The 14,970-nt window shown below is 43.5% G+C and overlaps 1 protein-coding gene across 28 annotated transcripts in view; it reads right to left on the bottom strand.

Annotated features, from left to right (window-relative positions):
• The window catches only part of HMBOX1 (homeobox containing 1), a 118,352-nt gene that overhangs the window by 60,185 nt on the left and 43,197 nt on the right, over positions 1-14,970 (bottom strand). For 17 of the 28 annotated variants that reach the window (XM_021541332.4, XM_085574361.1, XM_021541330.4 and 14 more), the window contains one exon: positions 11,215-11,298. In XM_021541332.4, the coding sequence (XP_021397007.1) occupies positions 11,215-11,237 (23 nt within the window). In that variant the 5' untranslated portion in view covers positions 11,238-11,298. Of the gene's footprint in view, positions 1-9,959; positions 10,046-11,214; positions 11,299-14,970 lie in introns of all 28 variants that reach the window. The other 11 variants (XM_085574364.1, XM_021541338.4, XM_085574365.1 and 8 more) reach the window with 1 other exon arrangement.

The following is a 14,970-nucleotide window of genomic DNA, read 5'->3' as shown; positions in this document are numbered from 1 at the left end:
CTGCCCTGACATGGAAAGTGCAGCACATCCAATTACTCCTGAGCTTTCATTTAAAGAAATAAGTCTTCAGCTTTTTCCCCTCCAAAGACTGGCTTCTCAGGTAACTCAACCATCCTGGTGGCTCAACAAAATAATTTTTAACTCTTAAACTTCACAAGGTGCCACAACAATGAACATTATTTGCTGCAAAGCCCAGAAATGGAACTGAAAAAAAGCACAGTATGCTCCCTTAATCGCGCTTCTTTCCCAAGTCTCCTGGCTACAGATCCAAATGTCACACCAACAACAAGATCTCCTCCTTCAGAACTCTAGATCTTGAGAAGAAGGGGTGGCAGATGGAGGTCAGGCAGAACTTGGCAAGCAGAATACGGCATTTTCCATCCTTCTCGGGAATCTTCTCGTGAGTCAAGGGTTTATTACCATTCCTGCAGGAGAGCAGGGTAAAGAAATCACTCAAACTCCAGGAGATGTGACACAGCTGATGTACAACCCCTGTGAGCCAAAGCAAATCACAGCTGAGGGAAAGTCAAGGAAGAATTCCAAGGACCCAGTGAGAGCCAGGAGAGGAACGATGGCTGAGAGACCTTCCAGGGACAGGGCTGACTATTCCTCCCCACAGATTTTGAGGATGACTCCTCATGTCCACTTCTGCCCTGGCACAGTGAAGCTCCCAACAGGACTCATGGAATGACTGGAGATTCATAGTTTGGGCTGAAGAACAACACTGAGAACTAGCTTGTTGGAGTAGACCTGAAGTACAGCTGTAAAGACAAAGCCGGGATGCACAAATCCACGAAAATGGCACTTGTAGCCTGGGAAATACAGAAATGAGAAAAAATTTCATCTCTGCCCTCATCCAGCAACTACTGAGCTCCTTACATTGTTTTGTGGGAGAAGGATGCAGGAGGACAATGCAAGGGGATGACTCCCATCCAAGAAAATGCCTGTGTGAGAAGACAGACGTTCTACATCCACATCAGTACTTCAGCCCAACGGGAATGTGCTGTCCTCCAGAAAAGTGATTACTGGAAACATCCAGGCCATTTAAAATTTTCCAAGACAAGCACCCAGACTGTTGAACCGCAGGAGGGCACGGCAGGCAATGCAGCAGTCGACCTGCAACTGACTGGAATTGTAACAGCCACAATCTGGAAGTGGCATCCCAGCCCGAGACCTTCGGAGCTTGACGGGGAGCATTTGGAAGCAGACGTCGTGTTCTAGATTTGGCCTCTGGGGGAGGAAGGGCTGCTCCATCCTCCTCTCCCAGCTTTGGGAGAAGTGTCACACGGACTTACTGACTCATCACAGCCAGCTCCGAGCAGCACCGTTCTCAAACAGAAAATCTCTTTAAACGTCGGGCCTTGAGGTGGTTTGCACTGGATATGCCAGCTCATCCTTCCTCAGGGCAACACCTGGTTTGGGCATTTCTTACCAGTGTTTCTAATGTCACTATTTCCCAGATCATTTTATCTGTCAATACCACGTTTCATGTGCTCAAGTTCTTTGTTTGAACTGGAGAATTTAATGAGCCACAGCCTCCAACCAGAATTGCCTTCACTCGAAATTCCTACTTTATAGACTCTTCAACATTTAATACTAAAACATACTTTAAATTATTTAATCGTCCATCTATCACAGACACAAAAATCCAGAACTTTTGTCCTTGTAGCCCCGCGGACTAAAAAACTCCCATCTGACAGAAGCAAGATTTTCCAGATGGCTTCAAGAATGTCAAACAACACAGAATCATGGAATTACAGAATGTTAATTGAAAGGGGATGTAAAATCATTTAGTTCCACCTCCTGCCATGGGCACAGACATATTTTCACTACCCCAGGTTGTTCCAAGCCCTTTCCAGCCTTGGACACTGCCAGGGATGGAGCAGCCACAGCTTCTCTGGGCACCCTGTTCCAGGGTCTGTTCCCACAGCAGTTGGTGGCCATGGCCAGTGATTCTCTCTAAAATTTGGGTGCCATTCCTAATTTGTCTGAAGTGCCAAGGCTCAGCTCCTGGATCTGGGTGCCCAGGCCAAATTAATCTGCTTTAGTGAATTACACACAATGATTTGGTGAATCCTAAGTGTCCTTTAGTGAATTCCAGTTAACGAAGTGCAGAGTTCTCAGTTGCAGGGGCAGGGGTTGACCTCCCATCACTCGTGGCTGTACAAGGGGAAGAGCTCCAGCCTCAATTTGTCTCTCTTTGACACAGCTGAGCTTGTGCAGGAATTTCAATTCACAGGGATGCAAAGGCTGCTGGGCAAGGCCACCCTCTGCCCCAGGAAGAAGATATTCAATGATTTCCAACTTGTATTCCGGAGTCCTGTTCATCAGTGGACTTCAAAGCCTGGCAGAAACTAATGTAAGAGTAGCAAACCTAATGTCAAATTAACTCCACGATACTGTGTTTAACACAACCACTGGAAAAATGTGGACAACTTGAAAAAAAAAACCAAAACCAAAAAAAACAAACCAAATTAAAATCAATTATCTGCTTGTCTGTCCATGCAAAGAATTTTTCTAGCCCTTCAAAACTTTTAAGGCAACTTCTGGGTAATTTTTAAGAGGTAAGAAAACTGCAATTAGAGTATCTCCCTGCTGGTCTCACTAATGTCATACAGAGATGCCCAAAGTGCCTTGTTTATATTTGTACATTCAGTATATATTGTATTGATACATCTGATTGGTCTTCTTGATCTGCAACTCCTGTTCCCATCTTCACGTGCTTTTCCACACAGTCGTGAGATCTAGAAATAATGCTCCTGAGGGACTTTTATGATTGAAAACAGCTGCAGGAACTTGGAATTTTCCATTAAAACCCCAAAACAAATATTGCAAAATGTGGTATTATTGAACATGTTCCAACATTGCCAACTATCCACAACTTTTTAATGAATAACTACAGCAAGCATTATTTTGAACTGTTACTCGTGCAGGGCTTTGGTTATTTTCCCTTTTTTAAATATTTTAATAAACTTATTCCGTTTAAAGATCAATTTACAAAGCAGTTAATTAAATCAACCATTTCAGAATCACCCTAATTTCATTCACCTCACTAATGAGTGAATATTCTCCACCACTTCATCCCCCCCACACTGCAGTAAGAGCCTCTTATCCTCCTGCACTCCTCTGGCTACCTGTAATTCAATTTATTTCCCCCTCTTTTTCCTTGTGAAATACAATCATCTGCAAAAGTAGCAAGGAATAAAATAAGACAGAGACAAGCAGAATGATTGGGGGGTATAGGAGAAAATGAAGATGGAAAATATTTTTCCTGAGAACAGGACTGTGGACTGACTTTGCTGTAGGCAAACTTTGCTGCCTATGTAGCAAAATATCCTCCACATCCCATGCTTTACCTGCTATCAATATTCTCACCACTGACAATGGGCTGTCAAATTTCCTTGGGGAGGCACCCAAAAAAGAGAGATAACCAAGGAAGAACAGTTGTGCATTTATCTCTCTGAAATTTTGCAAGCAAAACCTCTGCAGATTTCTAATTAAGCTCAAAAGTAAAAGTGACTGATTTTTTAACAACTGAATCTTGCCCTTTAAGACAAAGTTTCTTTAGGTTCTGTCAGAAAAAATGTAAGTAGCCTAAAAATCAGACTTATTTACATTCCTTACACTAAGTTGGCAATCATCTCCAAAAAGATGGTCCAACTGTACCATTCTAAAGCATTAAAACATCATGCTCATCTTTCACAGCTCATCCAAAAGCAACCTGAGGTACCTGAATATCAGACTGAAGGGAAAACTCTAAGGAGGTAAATAAAAAGTAATTTATTTTCCAGCCCAGACCCGCAGATATAAAATATCCAGCAGGTCCCAACCAGCCCAATGCAGCACCACTCCTCCCCTTCTGAGGGGACTTTGTGGAGTGGAGGCTGCTCAGGGGCTGCCCTTCTCATTCCATCAAGATTTATTTAAACTCTTTTCTTTAAAATTAATTTCACCCTTTGGATGTGGGGCTCCCTCAGGAGTTTGACTCTTCTGATCTCCAGTGGGGATACGTGGCCAGAGAACTCTCTTCCCTTATTTTCCTGCACTGTATAAAGAAAAGTGAGGAAAAACACATCAAGGGTTTCTCACCTACTCTCACAGCCCAAGCCCACGCTGATACAAGAATCATTTACCCAACACTTAACTTTCTAGGTGATGGAGCACAGCAGAATAATCCCATAAAAACAGCTACGAGCTAAGTCCATGTCCAATTGAACTCGCAGAAGTTCAAAGCAATTCAATTACCCGTTTGGGAATAAGGCCAGACAGCAGCCTTAACACCTCTAACACTTGAGAAAATGGCTCTGGACTCTTTAATGATCACAAGAAATCATTTTTTCCACTCTTCTACTCACTGTAGATGAGTAGGAAGCACTCTAGCATCACTGAGGAGATGCTCTTCTGCAGAGGTCCTTCTCCAATTTCCATTAAAATTCACAGCTTTATCTAATAAGCAAAGCTCAAGACTTACAAAACCAGTTGTGCTTTCTGCTGTAAGACCTATATTTGATATAATCTGCATAATATGGATGTGGGCAAGAGCCAAAGTGTTCAGAACAGGATCCTAAGTCTGGTAATTGGTTTAAGAATGATTCTGATCAAGTCCCATCAACTGAGGAGAGCAGGATGGGGAGAGATGCCAACATTCACCCTTCTCTGACACACAGCACAGGGTAGGACAGCCCTGCACTGCACTGTCCTGCTCATAGGGACGTCCAGGATTTGTCACCTCACTTATTACAGCACCAGCATTTTTCACAACATCACAGGCACCTCCTTGCTGTCACTCAATGCCACCTCAGCATTTAAATGGAAGAGCAAAATCACTAAATAGTGATTATAGCGGTTTTTATTATAGTGTAAATAGTGGTTTTCCAGCCGAAATAGGTTCTTCTGAAGTACACAGCTAAAAAAATCACTTGTACGACTCATTAATTAAACCAGAGTTTTAACTACCATCACAGTTAAAAGCTGAACTCCTTAACCTGCCAGATTTTTTTGCCGTGTGTGTGTGCATCCACTATTGCAGCCTGAACAGCTCTGGAGGCGGATGTCCTGATATTAAAAATGGACATTAAGGATGGCATGGCTATTTCCAAAGCAATATAATTTGCTTATCATCCAGTCTGACACTCAACCACCAAATTCACATGAAGTACTGCTCCCAAATGCTTCCTACGAGAACCAGCGGCTACAAAGAAACTCCACTTCCAGCTGCCCACTCTGAATTTTTTAACCCTGTTTTAGGTTATGCAAGCTTGTTTCTCTCTTAACACATATTTATGAGATCTGAGGACCAAGCATAGCTTCATTCAGTCCTTCTTTTTCTACACAGAATTCCAGGCTGGTGTTGGTTGGAAGGGACCTTAAAGCTCATCTGCCATGGGCAGGGATGGCACTGAGAGATGAGGTTTATCAGGGCCCCATCCAACCCTTTGCCTTATCCCAGAGGATGCAGCTGGTTTTTACAAGACACTCAAAGGAAGGGCTTTCATTGAGCTACAGCTGTTCCACACACAGCACTGACATGTATCACCAAAAAACTCCCAGAATGTTCTGAGCTGGAAGGGACACACAAGGATCGAGCCCAGAGGCAGAGACTGTGACACTTCCAGAGCAGCTCTAAGGCACTGCTGGAAGAGAATTGGGGCATTTGGGGCACAGCATTATCCAGCCTTCTGAAATTCAAGCTTTGGCTTTTTCTGTTCTTACTGAACAAATGAATCTCCTTCCATTGAAAGGGTGGTGAGGCCCAGTCACAGGTTTCTCAGAAAAGCTGTGGCTGCCCCTGGATCCCTGGAAGTGTCCAAGGCCAGGCTGGACAGGAGCAACCTGGGACAGTGAATGGCATCCCTGCCATTGGAGTGTGATGATCTTTAAAGTTCCTTGCAATACAAACCATTGTGTGACTCAGTGATTCACAGCAATATAAATATTTCAGAACCACCTAAAACTTCGCACCGTATTAAGCAAAGCTGCCTCCAAAACCAGGAGCTGATGCTGTGAATTCTGAGGCGTAACAGAGGATTAAGGATCTGACTCATCATTTATGCTCATCAGTTGCAACTCCAGTATTTTCAGAGGAGTTGTACCGGTTATCAACAGAGAGAGAGAAAAAAACCTCAGGCCTGAAGTGCTCATCATGTCAACGAACACAGAGTCATCCTCATCCATACGTTTGCATAATTATCTCCTGCAGTTGCATCTCTGGGTTCTGATTTTCAAAAAAAAAAAAAAAGGCCTCTACTCCCATTCATCCTGATTCACAAACAAAATGCAATTCTTGTAATGACTGCTCTCATCCCGGGGAAACGAGAGCCTCGCGCTGCAGCAAGGAGGGAATTGAGGCACAGAGCCCCAGCGTCACCAGCTCTGTTTAGGGATGCAAAACAGCGGCTCCGGAATGCAGAGCTCTGCCACACGCCTTCGATCAAAATGGGGACAATTAATAAGAGCAGCCTGAAACTTCTGAAAATAAATCCGGCGTAATCAAATACTCACCGCTACACAAATTAGAGGAGGCAAGCTGAGAGCAGAATATCAACACATCGTTTCTTCAGGAGGCTTCAAGTTTCTCAGCTGGTTAAAGAGCCCCAAACCCCAACTCACTGCTCTACACAAGCTGTTCTTCCACTTATTCTCTGAAATTCTCTGCTGATAAAATAATTTTAATGGATGCTGGCAGTGAGCAAACCCAGTCCTTTTGCCACTTGAGTGAGTAACTTACTCTGCTTTACATCTTTGGGAAAGAGAGAGAGAACTTGAGATTGATCTTACAAGGCAAAAATATAATATAAATGGCAATTATTGTCATAATCCAAGTCTTACAAAAGGGACTGACCTCTGACTAAGCACAGGGCTGGCAGCCAGATATTTCTAAATTCTACTCAAGGCACACACTGATTCACACCGACACCTTATCTGTCTAACCCTAACCTTCCCTACTTCCAAAATCTGGGTTTCCTGCTATTGTTGCAATTCTACAGCAACAAGGCAGGAATTCAAACCCTGAGCATGGATTCAAGGGCAGAATGAGGGATCAGCAGGACTAACAAACAGAGAGAAAAACTGAGTGCTGAACCAGGGCCCAAAGCCCAAACCCGTGCCAAGAGCAAGGAGGAGCTCTTGGATTTGGGAGCCAAAGACTAAACTTTGGATATATAAGCACTGTAAGAGCTCTCAAAGCAGGACTCGTGTGCTTTAGTTACAGTAAATCTCATGAACACACTGAAACAGCGTCATCCATATGAAGAAACAGTCATTTAAAAAGTCATCAATAAAACTGAGACATGGGCCTGCCCCAAACACCAGACTGACCAATCCCTGGGAGTGTCCAAGGCCAGGTTGGATGGAGCTTGGAGCAACCTGGGATAGTGGGAAGTGTCCCTGCCCATGGCAGGGGTGGGACAGGATGAGCTTTAAGGTCCTTTCCAACCCAAACCCAAAACACTCGGGGATTCTGTGACAATTCATCATTTTCAGCCATCAAGATTACAGGGTATACAGTACTGTCCTCTGCCTCCTCCACTTAATTTCAAAATTTGACCAATCCTTTATTAAAATGCAGGCAGAGTCTCAGAACTCTTCTCCATTAATTCCGTCACTTGGGGTATCTAAATACTCCAAATACAAGCTCCCTGTGAGGCAGGCAAGTAACACCACACTCATTTTTGTGACCAAGAGCTCCCAGAGAGGGGCTGGACTTTGGACAAGTCCAAATAACTTCTACAAAGTCACTGAGAAATTTTGCAAGAAGGCAGAACAAGAGCCTGGCCAAACTCGGAGCCTTTTCTCACCACACATGCAGGGCCCATCTATAGCATCACATATGCCAAGGTGTAGGACAACTTCCAAGCAAAACCTTCACCAGGATTTCCACCACCTCTTCCACACATGAAGAAAAAGAGACATTCTGAAGCATTTCAGGCACCTTCATTCTCATTCAGGATCTATCACCACCACTAATAACTAAACCACTTCCTCAAAAGAGAAATTAATTACTTCAGAAAACTAAAATCCAAACCCAGCAAACAGCTGAATCTCACCTACCCATGTTCTTGTGTTTAACTACAAATAAAACTACTTTTCACTAGAAAAACAGTTTGCAAGTGCAGTATTACTGACACAGCCTCAGTGAAGACAGAGATTACACCTGGAGAACTCAGGAACAGATAGCAGTCCTTGAAGAAAATAAATCCTAATAGCAAAAACCATGGGCTTTTGGCCACTGCTGCTTCCATACTGGAGTTTTATTTTAGTAAAAAGCATTTCAGAAATAAATTAGTATCCTAATTAATGCTCTTAAAGCAACAAACTTGTCTTTGTGTAACCCAGATCTAAATCAGGGAAATTTCCTGCATGACAGACAAGACCCAGTGCACATTCCACACTGCCAAGGCCACCACTAACTCATGTCCCCAAGTGTCACATCCACAAAGCTTTTAAATCCCTCCAGGGAAAGGAATCCACCACTGCCCTGGGCAGCTGTGCCAAACCTTCTGAGGGAAAAAACTTTACCATTCAACAAGATTTTTGTTTTTCTTTGGGTCACTTTTGCTATGAAATCATGAATTAACTCATCTGGTTCATCTTAAAGTAAAACCAAGGACTCAGGCAGGACGTTGTTTCAGTTAAAGAAGCTAAAAAAGCCAAATGAATGCTCCCAGAGTCACCCACTATTTACACAATACCTTGCCACCGAAGACAAAAGGAGAATATCAGCTAAGTTTTCTGTTACCTGAGTTTAATTAACCTGTTTTGTGTCACATTTCAAGGACACTGAATACCACAGCTCAGCCTGTGGTCATTTCCTAAGCCACTCTAAATCCAGTGCCTGCTCTTCAATCCGTGCTGACTTGGTAGAGTTCACACTCTTGTTTCTTTTCTTCCTGTTGGTTTTCCCAAATGATGACAAGGCCTCAATCCAGTCCTTCCCCATCTGCATTATTCACCCTGATTTTCTTTTATTCACTGCTCAGACTCCCCTGCATTGCTGGCAGTTAAATTCATAAGCTCTGGCCTGATCCTTCAGGTAAATTTGAAGTGACAACTGTGAAACTGTCTGGTTCTATCAGAAATCATACTTTGAGGGATGTAAAACATACTGATAGTCATAGCTCACTATTAACACATATTAATTAATCAATATGGACTACAAAGCTCAAGTAATTACTCCCATATTTATGGGGAGCCCAATAGAGAGAAAGCTGTTGGCTACAGGACTTAGTTTTAGATAAATTCTTAATTCCTGTGAGGCCAAGATCAAGAGTTCTGTGTCCACACCATGCCTCAAACTTCTCTCCAGCAATGACTCTCATCCTACTAAGGGTAAAAATGAGGCAGTGAAATGGTAACTTGCACCCAGGTGACTCCTACTCTTAGGAGTAACCAACTACTCTCTTACCATAGCAGTTCTGCAACTCTTCAATCTTAATCTTTATCACTATTTAAATTCAAACTTTTTAATTTTTAAGGCTCCATTTTGTTCTTTCCCCTTCACAATCCCATTTAAACTTTTTAAAAGATATCTGTGGTTTAACCTGGAAACTTTCTATCTAAATGGATCATCTTGGCCCATTTCCTCTAATTTAATACTCTCTATCCCCTCCAAATAGGTTTCCCCCCGTTTTCCCTCAGTCAAAAATTATTCACCTGTATTTCTACAGCATCTTCCAGGGCCACATTAACTGCACATACACTGGAATAAATCAAGGAAGCTGCTACTGCTCTGCTGGGAGGTGGCAGCAGAAAACTGCACAGGGGCAGAACATGACTGAAATCAAGCTAAAACACAGGAAATTCAAGCTATGCAATTCCCAGTCTGGAAATTTCTGGCCAAAGCCTGACACAAAGCTGTGAGATGTCCTTGTGCTCACTCCAAGCACAGAGGAGCTCTGAAGTCACCCAGCAAACTCCAAATTACCAGGATAACAAAGATGCCCAGGGTGATGTGGCCTTACCTTCAGACTTCTCTCCTGCTGCGAACCAGATCTTTACAATTTCAAGTGGTGATTTTACTGAATACTGAAATCCAACATACTTCCAGCTAAAAGGAAGAAGAGGAGGTGGCTCAAGGGACTGGCAGCAAAGTAGGAAATCACCAGTTTTGAACAGAACACTAAGCCACCGACAATAGAAAATCACTAATTAATGGCTGTTTGAAATCCATTTAGTGTTGGTTTCCAACACTAAATCCCTGTCAGTCATTATTTTTTGCTGTGACTCCTTCTACAGAAGGCTGTGACTGCACTGCCACTTGCACTATCACTGTCCAAGGATACATCTTCATCCTTGAAATAATCCATCAGGGAAAATGCAATGCATTCACAGCAGCTACCTATCCTTGCTACCTATCCCGCAGAAAAAGTTCCTCTTTCCAGCTCAGTCTGATAGAAGGAACAATCTGAAGTCAAGAGGTCAAAGTACCTCAGGATCTGACTGCAGGGGACGAGCATTTGGCTGTGCCTGTAACAGGGATATTGTGAACAGCCATACAGGACTGGCCAGTGGGAGATGAGTGACCAAGCCCTTCCTTTCAGCCTGACAAGCTTCAACATTTGAATTCGTTGATTATTTATTGAAGAAACCGCATGGAAACCAATGAAATTGAAGATACATGATGGAAGTAATTAAAAGGAACAAACTGATTTCAAATTCCACAATGAGATTTGAACAACCTCGACTGGCACTGGGGTGCAGCCACCTGAGTGGATTGGACCAACACATCCAGCACCAGGGTTAGGTGAGGTGCCCAGGTTCTCTGCCTCTGTCAGAGGCTACTAAACTGAAGGTGGCTCATCCCTTTCAGCAAAGACAGAGTGGTGTTAAACTCTTTATCCCCCTCATTTGTTCAGCTGCTGAATGGAGATCTCTCCCTTAATACTAATTTTTCTCTGACCAAGACTGATTTTCTAAGAACTGCATCATTTTCCTTCCCTTTCAGTGACAGAAATGTAGAAGCATGAACAATACATGAGCCAGACCAAGTGAGCAATTCAACTTTACTACTCCTTAATTGAAATGTCCAGTTATTTTACTATACCTGGTTTAAATGTCTTCCCTGGTTTAAATCTTCCACTAAACCAGTGTAACTCTCCAACTCAGCCAACTGCTCATAATCACTGCAACCATTTCTCTGCTCTTTTTAGACAACTTAACAGAAGAACACCACAAAATCACTCGTAATTGTAGTGAGTTTCTTCAGCTCATACTTACACTACTGGAAAAGTTCTGAGCATACTTTACATGAGGATGGGACGTTACAAAGCCTCTTGAGGGTCTTCAGTGTTATTCACCATTCTGTAAGACACAAGGAAAAGATCCAAGAACATTAGAGATGTCTGGGAGAGGCAAAGGGATCCAATCACATCATTCTGGATAATCTGTCACTAATCTAGACTCACAGACTTCAATGCACACGGGTAAATTCTTATGGAGAAAGTTGATGTCTGGTGTTGTAATCAGTCCAGAGACAAAAATTTAAATTACAATTGATTTCTTTCGGCCACAAGTAAATTAATCTATGCAATCATTTAGCCTTATGACAGTTACCTACCCTTTTAACTCACAAAAGCTATTAAAAGGATTATTTGGCCAACATTCGCAAAGAGCTCAGGAGACAGGTACTGTGATCTGAGGAGGAATGACCTAATAGAATTTTCCTCAGCTATCACTGCTGATGTCTTTCTCCACAAACTAACACGGACTGAAAGTGCTCCAAAAGTCAAACTATTAACAAGAGGAAAGAGCAAAGAAGGATATTATATCCAAGAAAAGCAGGGATAGAAAATGAGTGGATACAGCAGCACAGGGAGTTGCACGGCATAATTTCCTCTGCTCCATCTCTAACATCAGCAATTGTGGATTGGTAATCCATGGAGAGCAGCCATTGATGAACATATCTTGGCTCTCCTTGGTGGCTAAAAGTGGTCTAGACATTAGAGAATGACTCTTCCTCCCTAACCACCTGCTGAAGATGGTGGGGAAGAACTGCACCTCTCCCAGATGGAGCCCACTGGACACACAGGGATGCAGAGGCACAGAGCTGGGTGGGCTGGAAAAGCCCTCTAAGATCACAGAACCCCAGAATGGTTTGGGTTGAAAGGGACCTTAAAGCTAATCCTGTCCCACCCCCTGCTATGCACAGGGACAACTTCCACTATCTCAGGTGCTCCAAACCCCATCCAACTTGGCCTGGGACACATTTCCAGGGATCCAGAGGCAGTCACAGCTTCTCTGGGAAGCCTCTATCAAGGCCTCACCACCCTCACAGCCAAGAATTCCTTCCCAACATCCCATCTATCCCTGCCTTCTGGTAGTGGGAAGCTATTCCCCCTTGTCCTGTCCTTCCATGCCTGTCCCTCCATGTCCTTCAGACACTGGAAGGGGCTCTGAGGTCTCCCTGGAGCCTTTTCCAAGCTGAACATTCCCAGCTCTCCCAGTCTGGCTCCAGAAGGGCTCCAGCCCTCAGCCCAGCTCCGTGGCCTCCTCTGGTTTCATTCCAACAGCTCCACATCTTCCCTGCGCTGAGGACCCCAGAGCTGGACACAGAATTCCACATGAGATCTCGCAGAGCACAGGAGGAAAACCACCTCCATCAAGACCATCCAGTCAAATTGTTACCCCAGCACTGCCAAGGCTGTCCCCAAGTGCCACATCCACACGGCTCCTAAATCCCTCCAGGATGGTGATATCATCTCTACGTGTTTTTTATTTTTCCTGTTTTCCTCCATGAAGAAGATAATGAACTTTCAGGACCAAAGTCTGGGCTGAATGAGCTTTCCCAGAAGTGGAAGCACTCAGCTTTTGACCACCAGCTTTCCTGGGTGGTTTAAGCCTGTCCATAAGAGCCTTCTCCCACCCAGCTGTGGCCAGGGAAAGCTCTGGGTGTTTCCAGGGAGGGAAGGTGCTGAGAGTCGGCTGCTGCTCTTCCAGAACAACTCATTTGGCTCACACTGAGGTCCCGAGCTGCCTCTTTCTCTCCAGGAAAAGAGGTCACCAAGATGAATGGTCCCAGCAGACCCCCACAGGCCACGTTCTGTGAGCTGGGAGAGAATCGCTGCCACCAAAGCACGGATGGATGGAAGAGCCAAACACCCAGGTCCCTCCCTGTCAGCCACCCCAAACCTTTTAGAGAGACTCCCCCACCAAACCCCTCCTCTGTCAAATCTCTTAACTGCATTTTTAAACATATTCCCTGAGGCAGTCACAAAAAATATGAGATCATGCTGCTGACTTCTTGCCAAATTTTAATACAGAGAGCTGTTTTGTTTTCCAAAGGGGAACAAATTAGACTTGAATATATACAAACTTTCTGAAGGTCAGAGGGGCTAATGATAAAGAACTGGATTCCTCAGAGAAGGATCTGCTTCCAGGGTGAGGAGTATGGATGTAGCAAAGAAGAAACCTCAGAAAGGAAAAAAAAAAAATCACCTTCCGTCATCATGAAATGCAGGATTAAAAGTAGAACATAAGGAGATGAGATAAGAGAAGCAAAGAAAAGGCTGCTGTTAACTCAGGTTTTGAGATGACAAAGGCAGGAGGATGATATTAGTGATAGCAATGAAAGAGGAAAAAGCTGGTATGGACCTCAGATGTTTTAAGAGAAGAGCCATTAGGATCTAGACCAAATTTGGGACATGATTAGAGGAGGAAGATGAGCTCTTCCAAGAGACTGCAGGTCTGTGAGTACAGACAGAGGGCAACAGGACTTCAGCAGAAATAAACAGCAGCAAAACTATCAGAAAATAAGGCTAATTCTCTGGTTTTGCTACGTTAAAGGGTCAGGCAGGTTTCCTACACTCAGAATGCAACCACAAACTGTCCCACACGAAGTGAGGAAGGACAGGGAAGGGAAGGGAAACCCAGCTCCAGAGAAAGGAGAGGAAGCTGGCGCTTCCTCCAGCCGCTGCCAGCCCCGAGCGGCCGCTATTGAAAAGGGGCACAAACAGTCTTTGACTCCACGCTGGTCTAAAGTTCAGTGGCTCAGAAATGCCTTCCCCACCCCCAGACACATGTGAGAAGTTGCTTCAATGCTTTTGTCACTTAAGTGCACATCAGGCAGGCAACAAGCAAACCCTTCACCTAAAATCGGAGTCGAAACAAGTCAATCCCCACCAACATAAATTCCATCAGCAACAAATCCTGACTCTGAATCATGCCTCAATATCCCTCTTTTTCTCAGTCTCCTTTTAGCACCAAAGCAGGCTGAGCACAGCAGCCAAGGCAGGTGTCACCACTCTTTGTGGTGATAGGGGAATAAGAATTCACAAACCTTTGCCCTTTTCGCATTATTCATTAAATAAATTATCTGCTAACCCAGGGAAAACACAACCAGCTCCCCTTCCTATTTCTGGTAGAGACAAAAAAAACCCCAATCATTATTAATATGGAAATTATGGTTGCAGTTGTAGAATCAGATGTAATGAACAATCTTGTCCCCAGCTTAAGTTGCTATAAAGGCAGCTTAAATTTACAATGGATGAGTCTTCATGGCAATCTGTTTTTCAGATATTAAAAATCTAATTTTCTCGGTGCCAAGGACAAGTGGAAGTGTGAAGCACTGAAGTATCAACTCTGCATTTGTCTCACTTGACATGAAATCATTCTCATTTTAGTTCTGATTTTTAATACATTCTTGGGATCCCCTTCAGTTTTCTTCATTTCTCACTGTGTGCAATTAAATGTTTTGAAGTAGAGTTCACCCTGATCCACAACACCCAGCAGAAGCAGGAGAAAGTTACTTGGTAAAGATGAGCCTGATATCACCTATTTGGAAGAGAAACTCATTTTCTCTTTTAATTTCTGAGTGACTCACATAGTATGAATTTTTTTTTTAAAAGCCATCACTTTGTATTTCACTAATACCTTCCTTGGTGAGTTCTTAAAATGGGCTTTACAAATAACAAACTAAAAGCTTTTGTCCTTGGGGAAGACAAACATCACCATTTTGACATAAGTAAAACATGAACA

The sequence above is a fragment of the Lonchura striata genome, chromosome 3, assembly GCF_050655825.1.
Source record: "Lonchura striata isolate lonStrDom1 chromosome 3, ASM5065582v1, whole genome shotgun sequence".
Classification (NCBI taxonomy): domain Eukaryota; kingdom Metazoa; phylum Chordata; class Aves; order Passeriformes; family Estrildidae; genus Lonchura; species Lonchura striata.
This window is presented reverse-complemented; position numbering and strand designations above follow the sequence as displayed.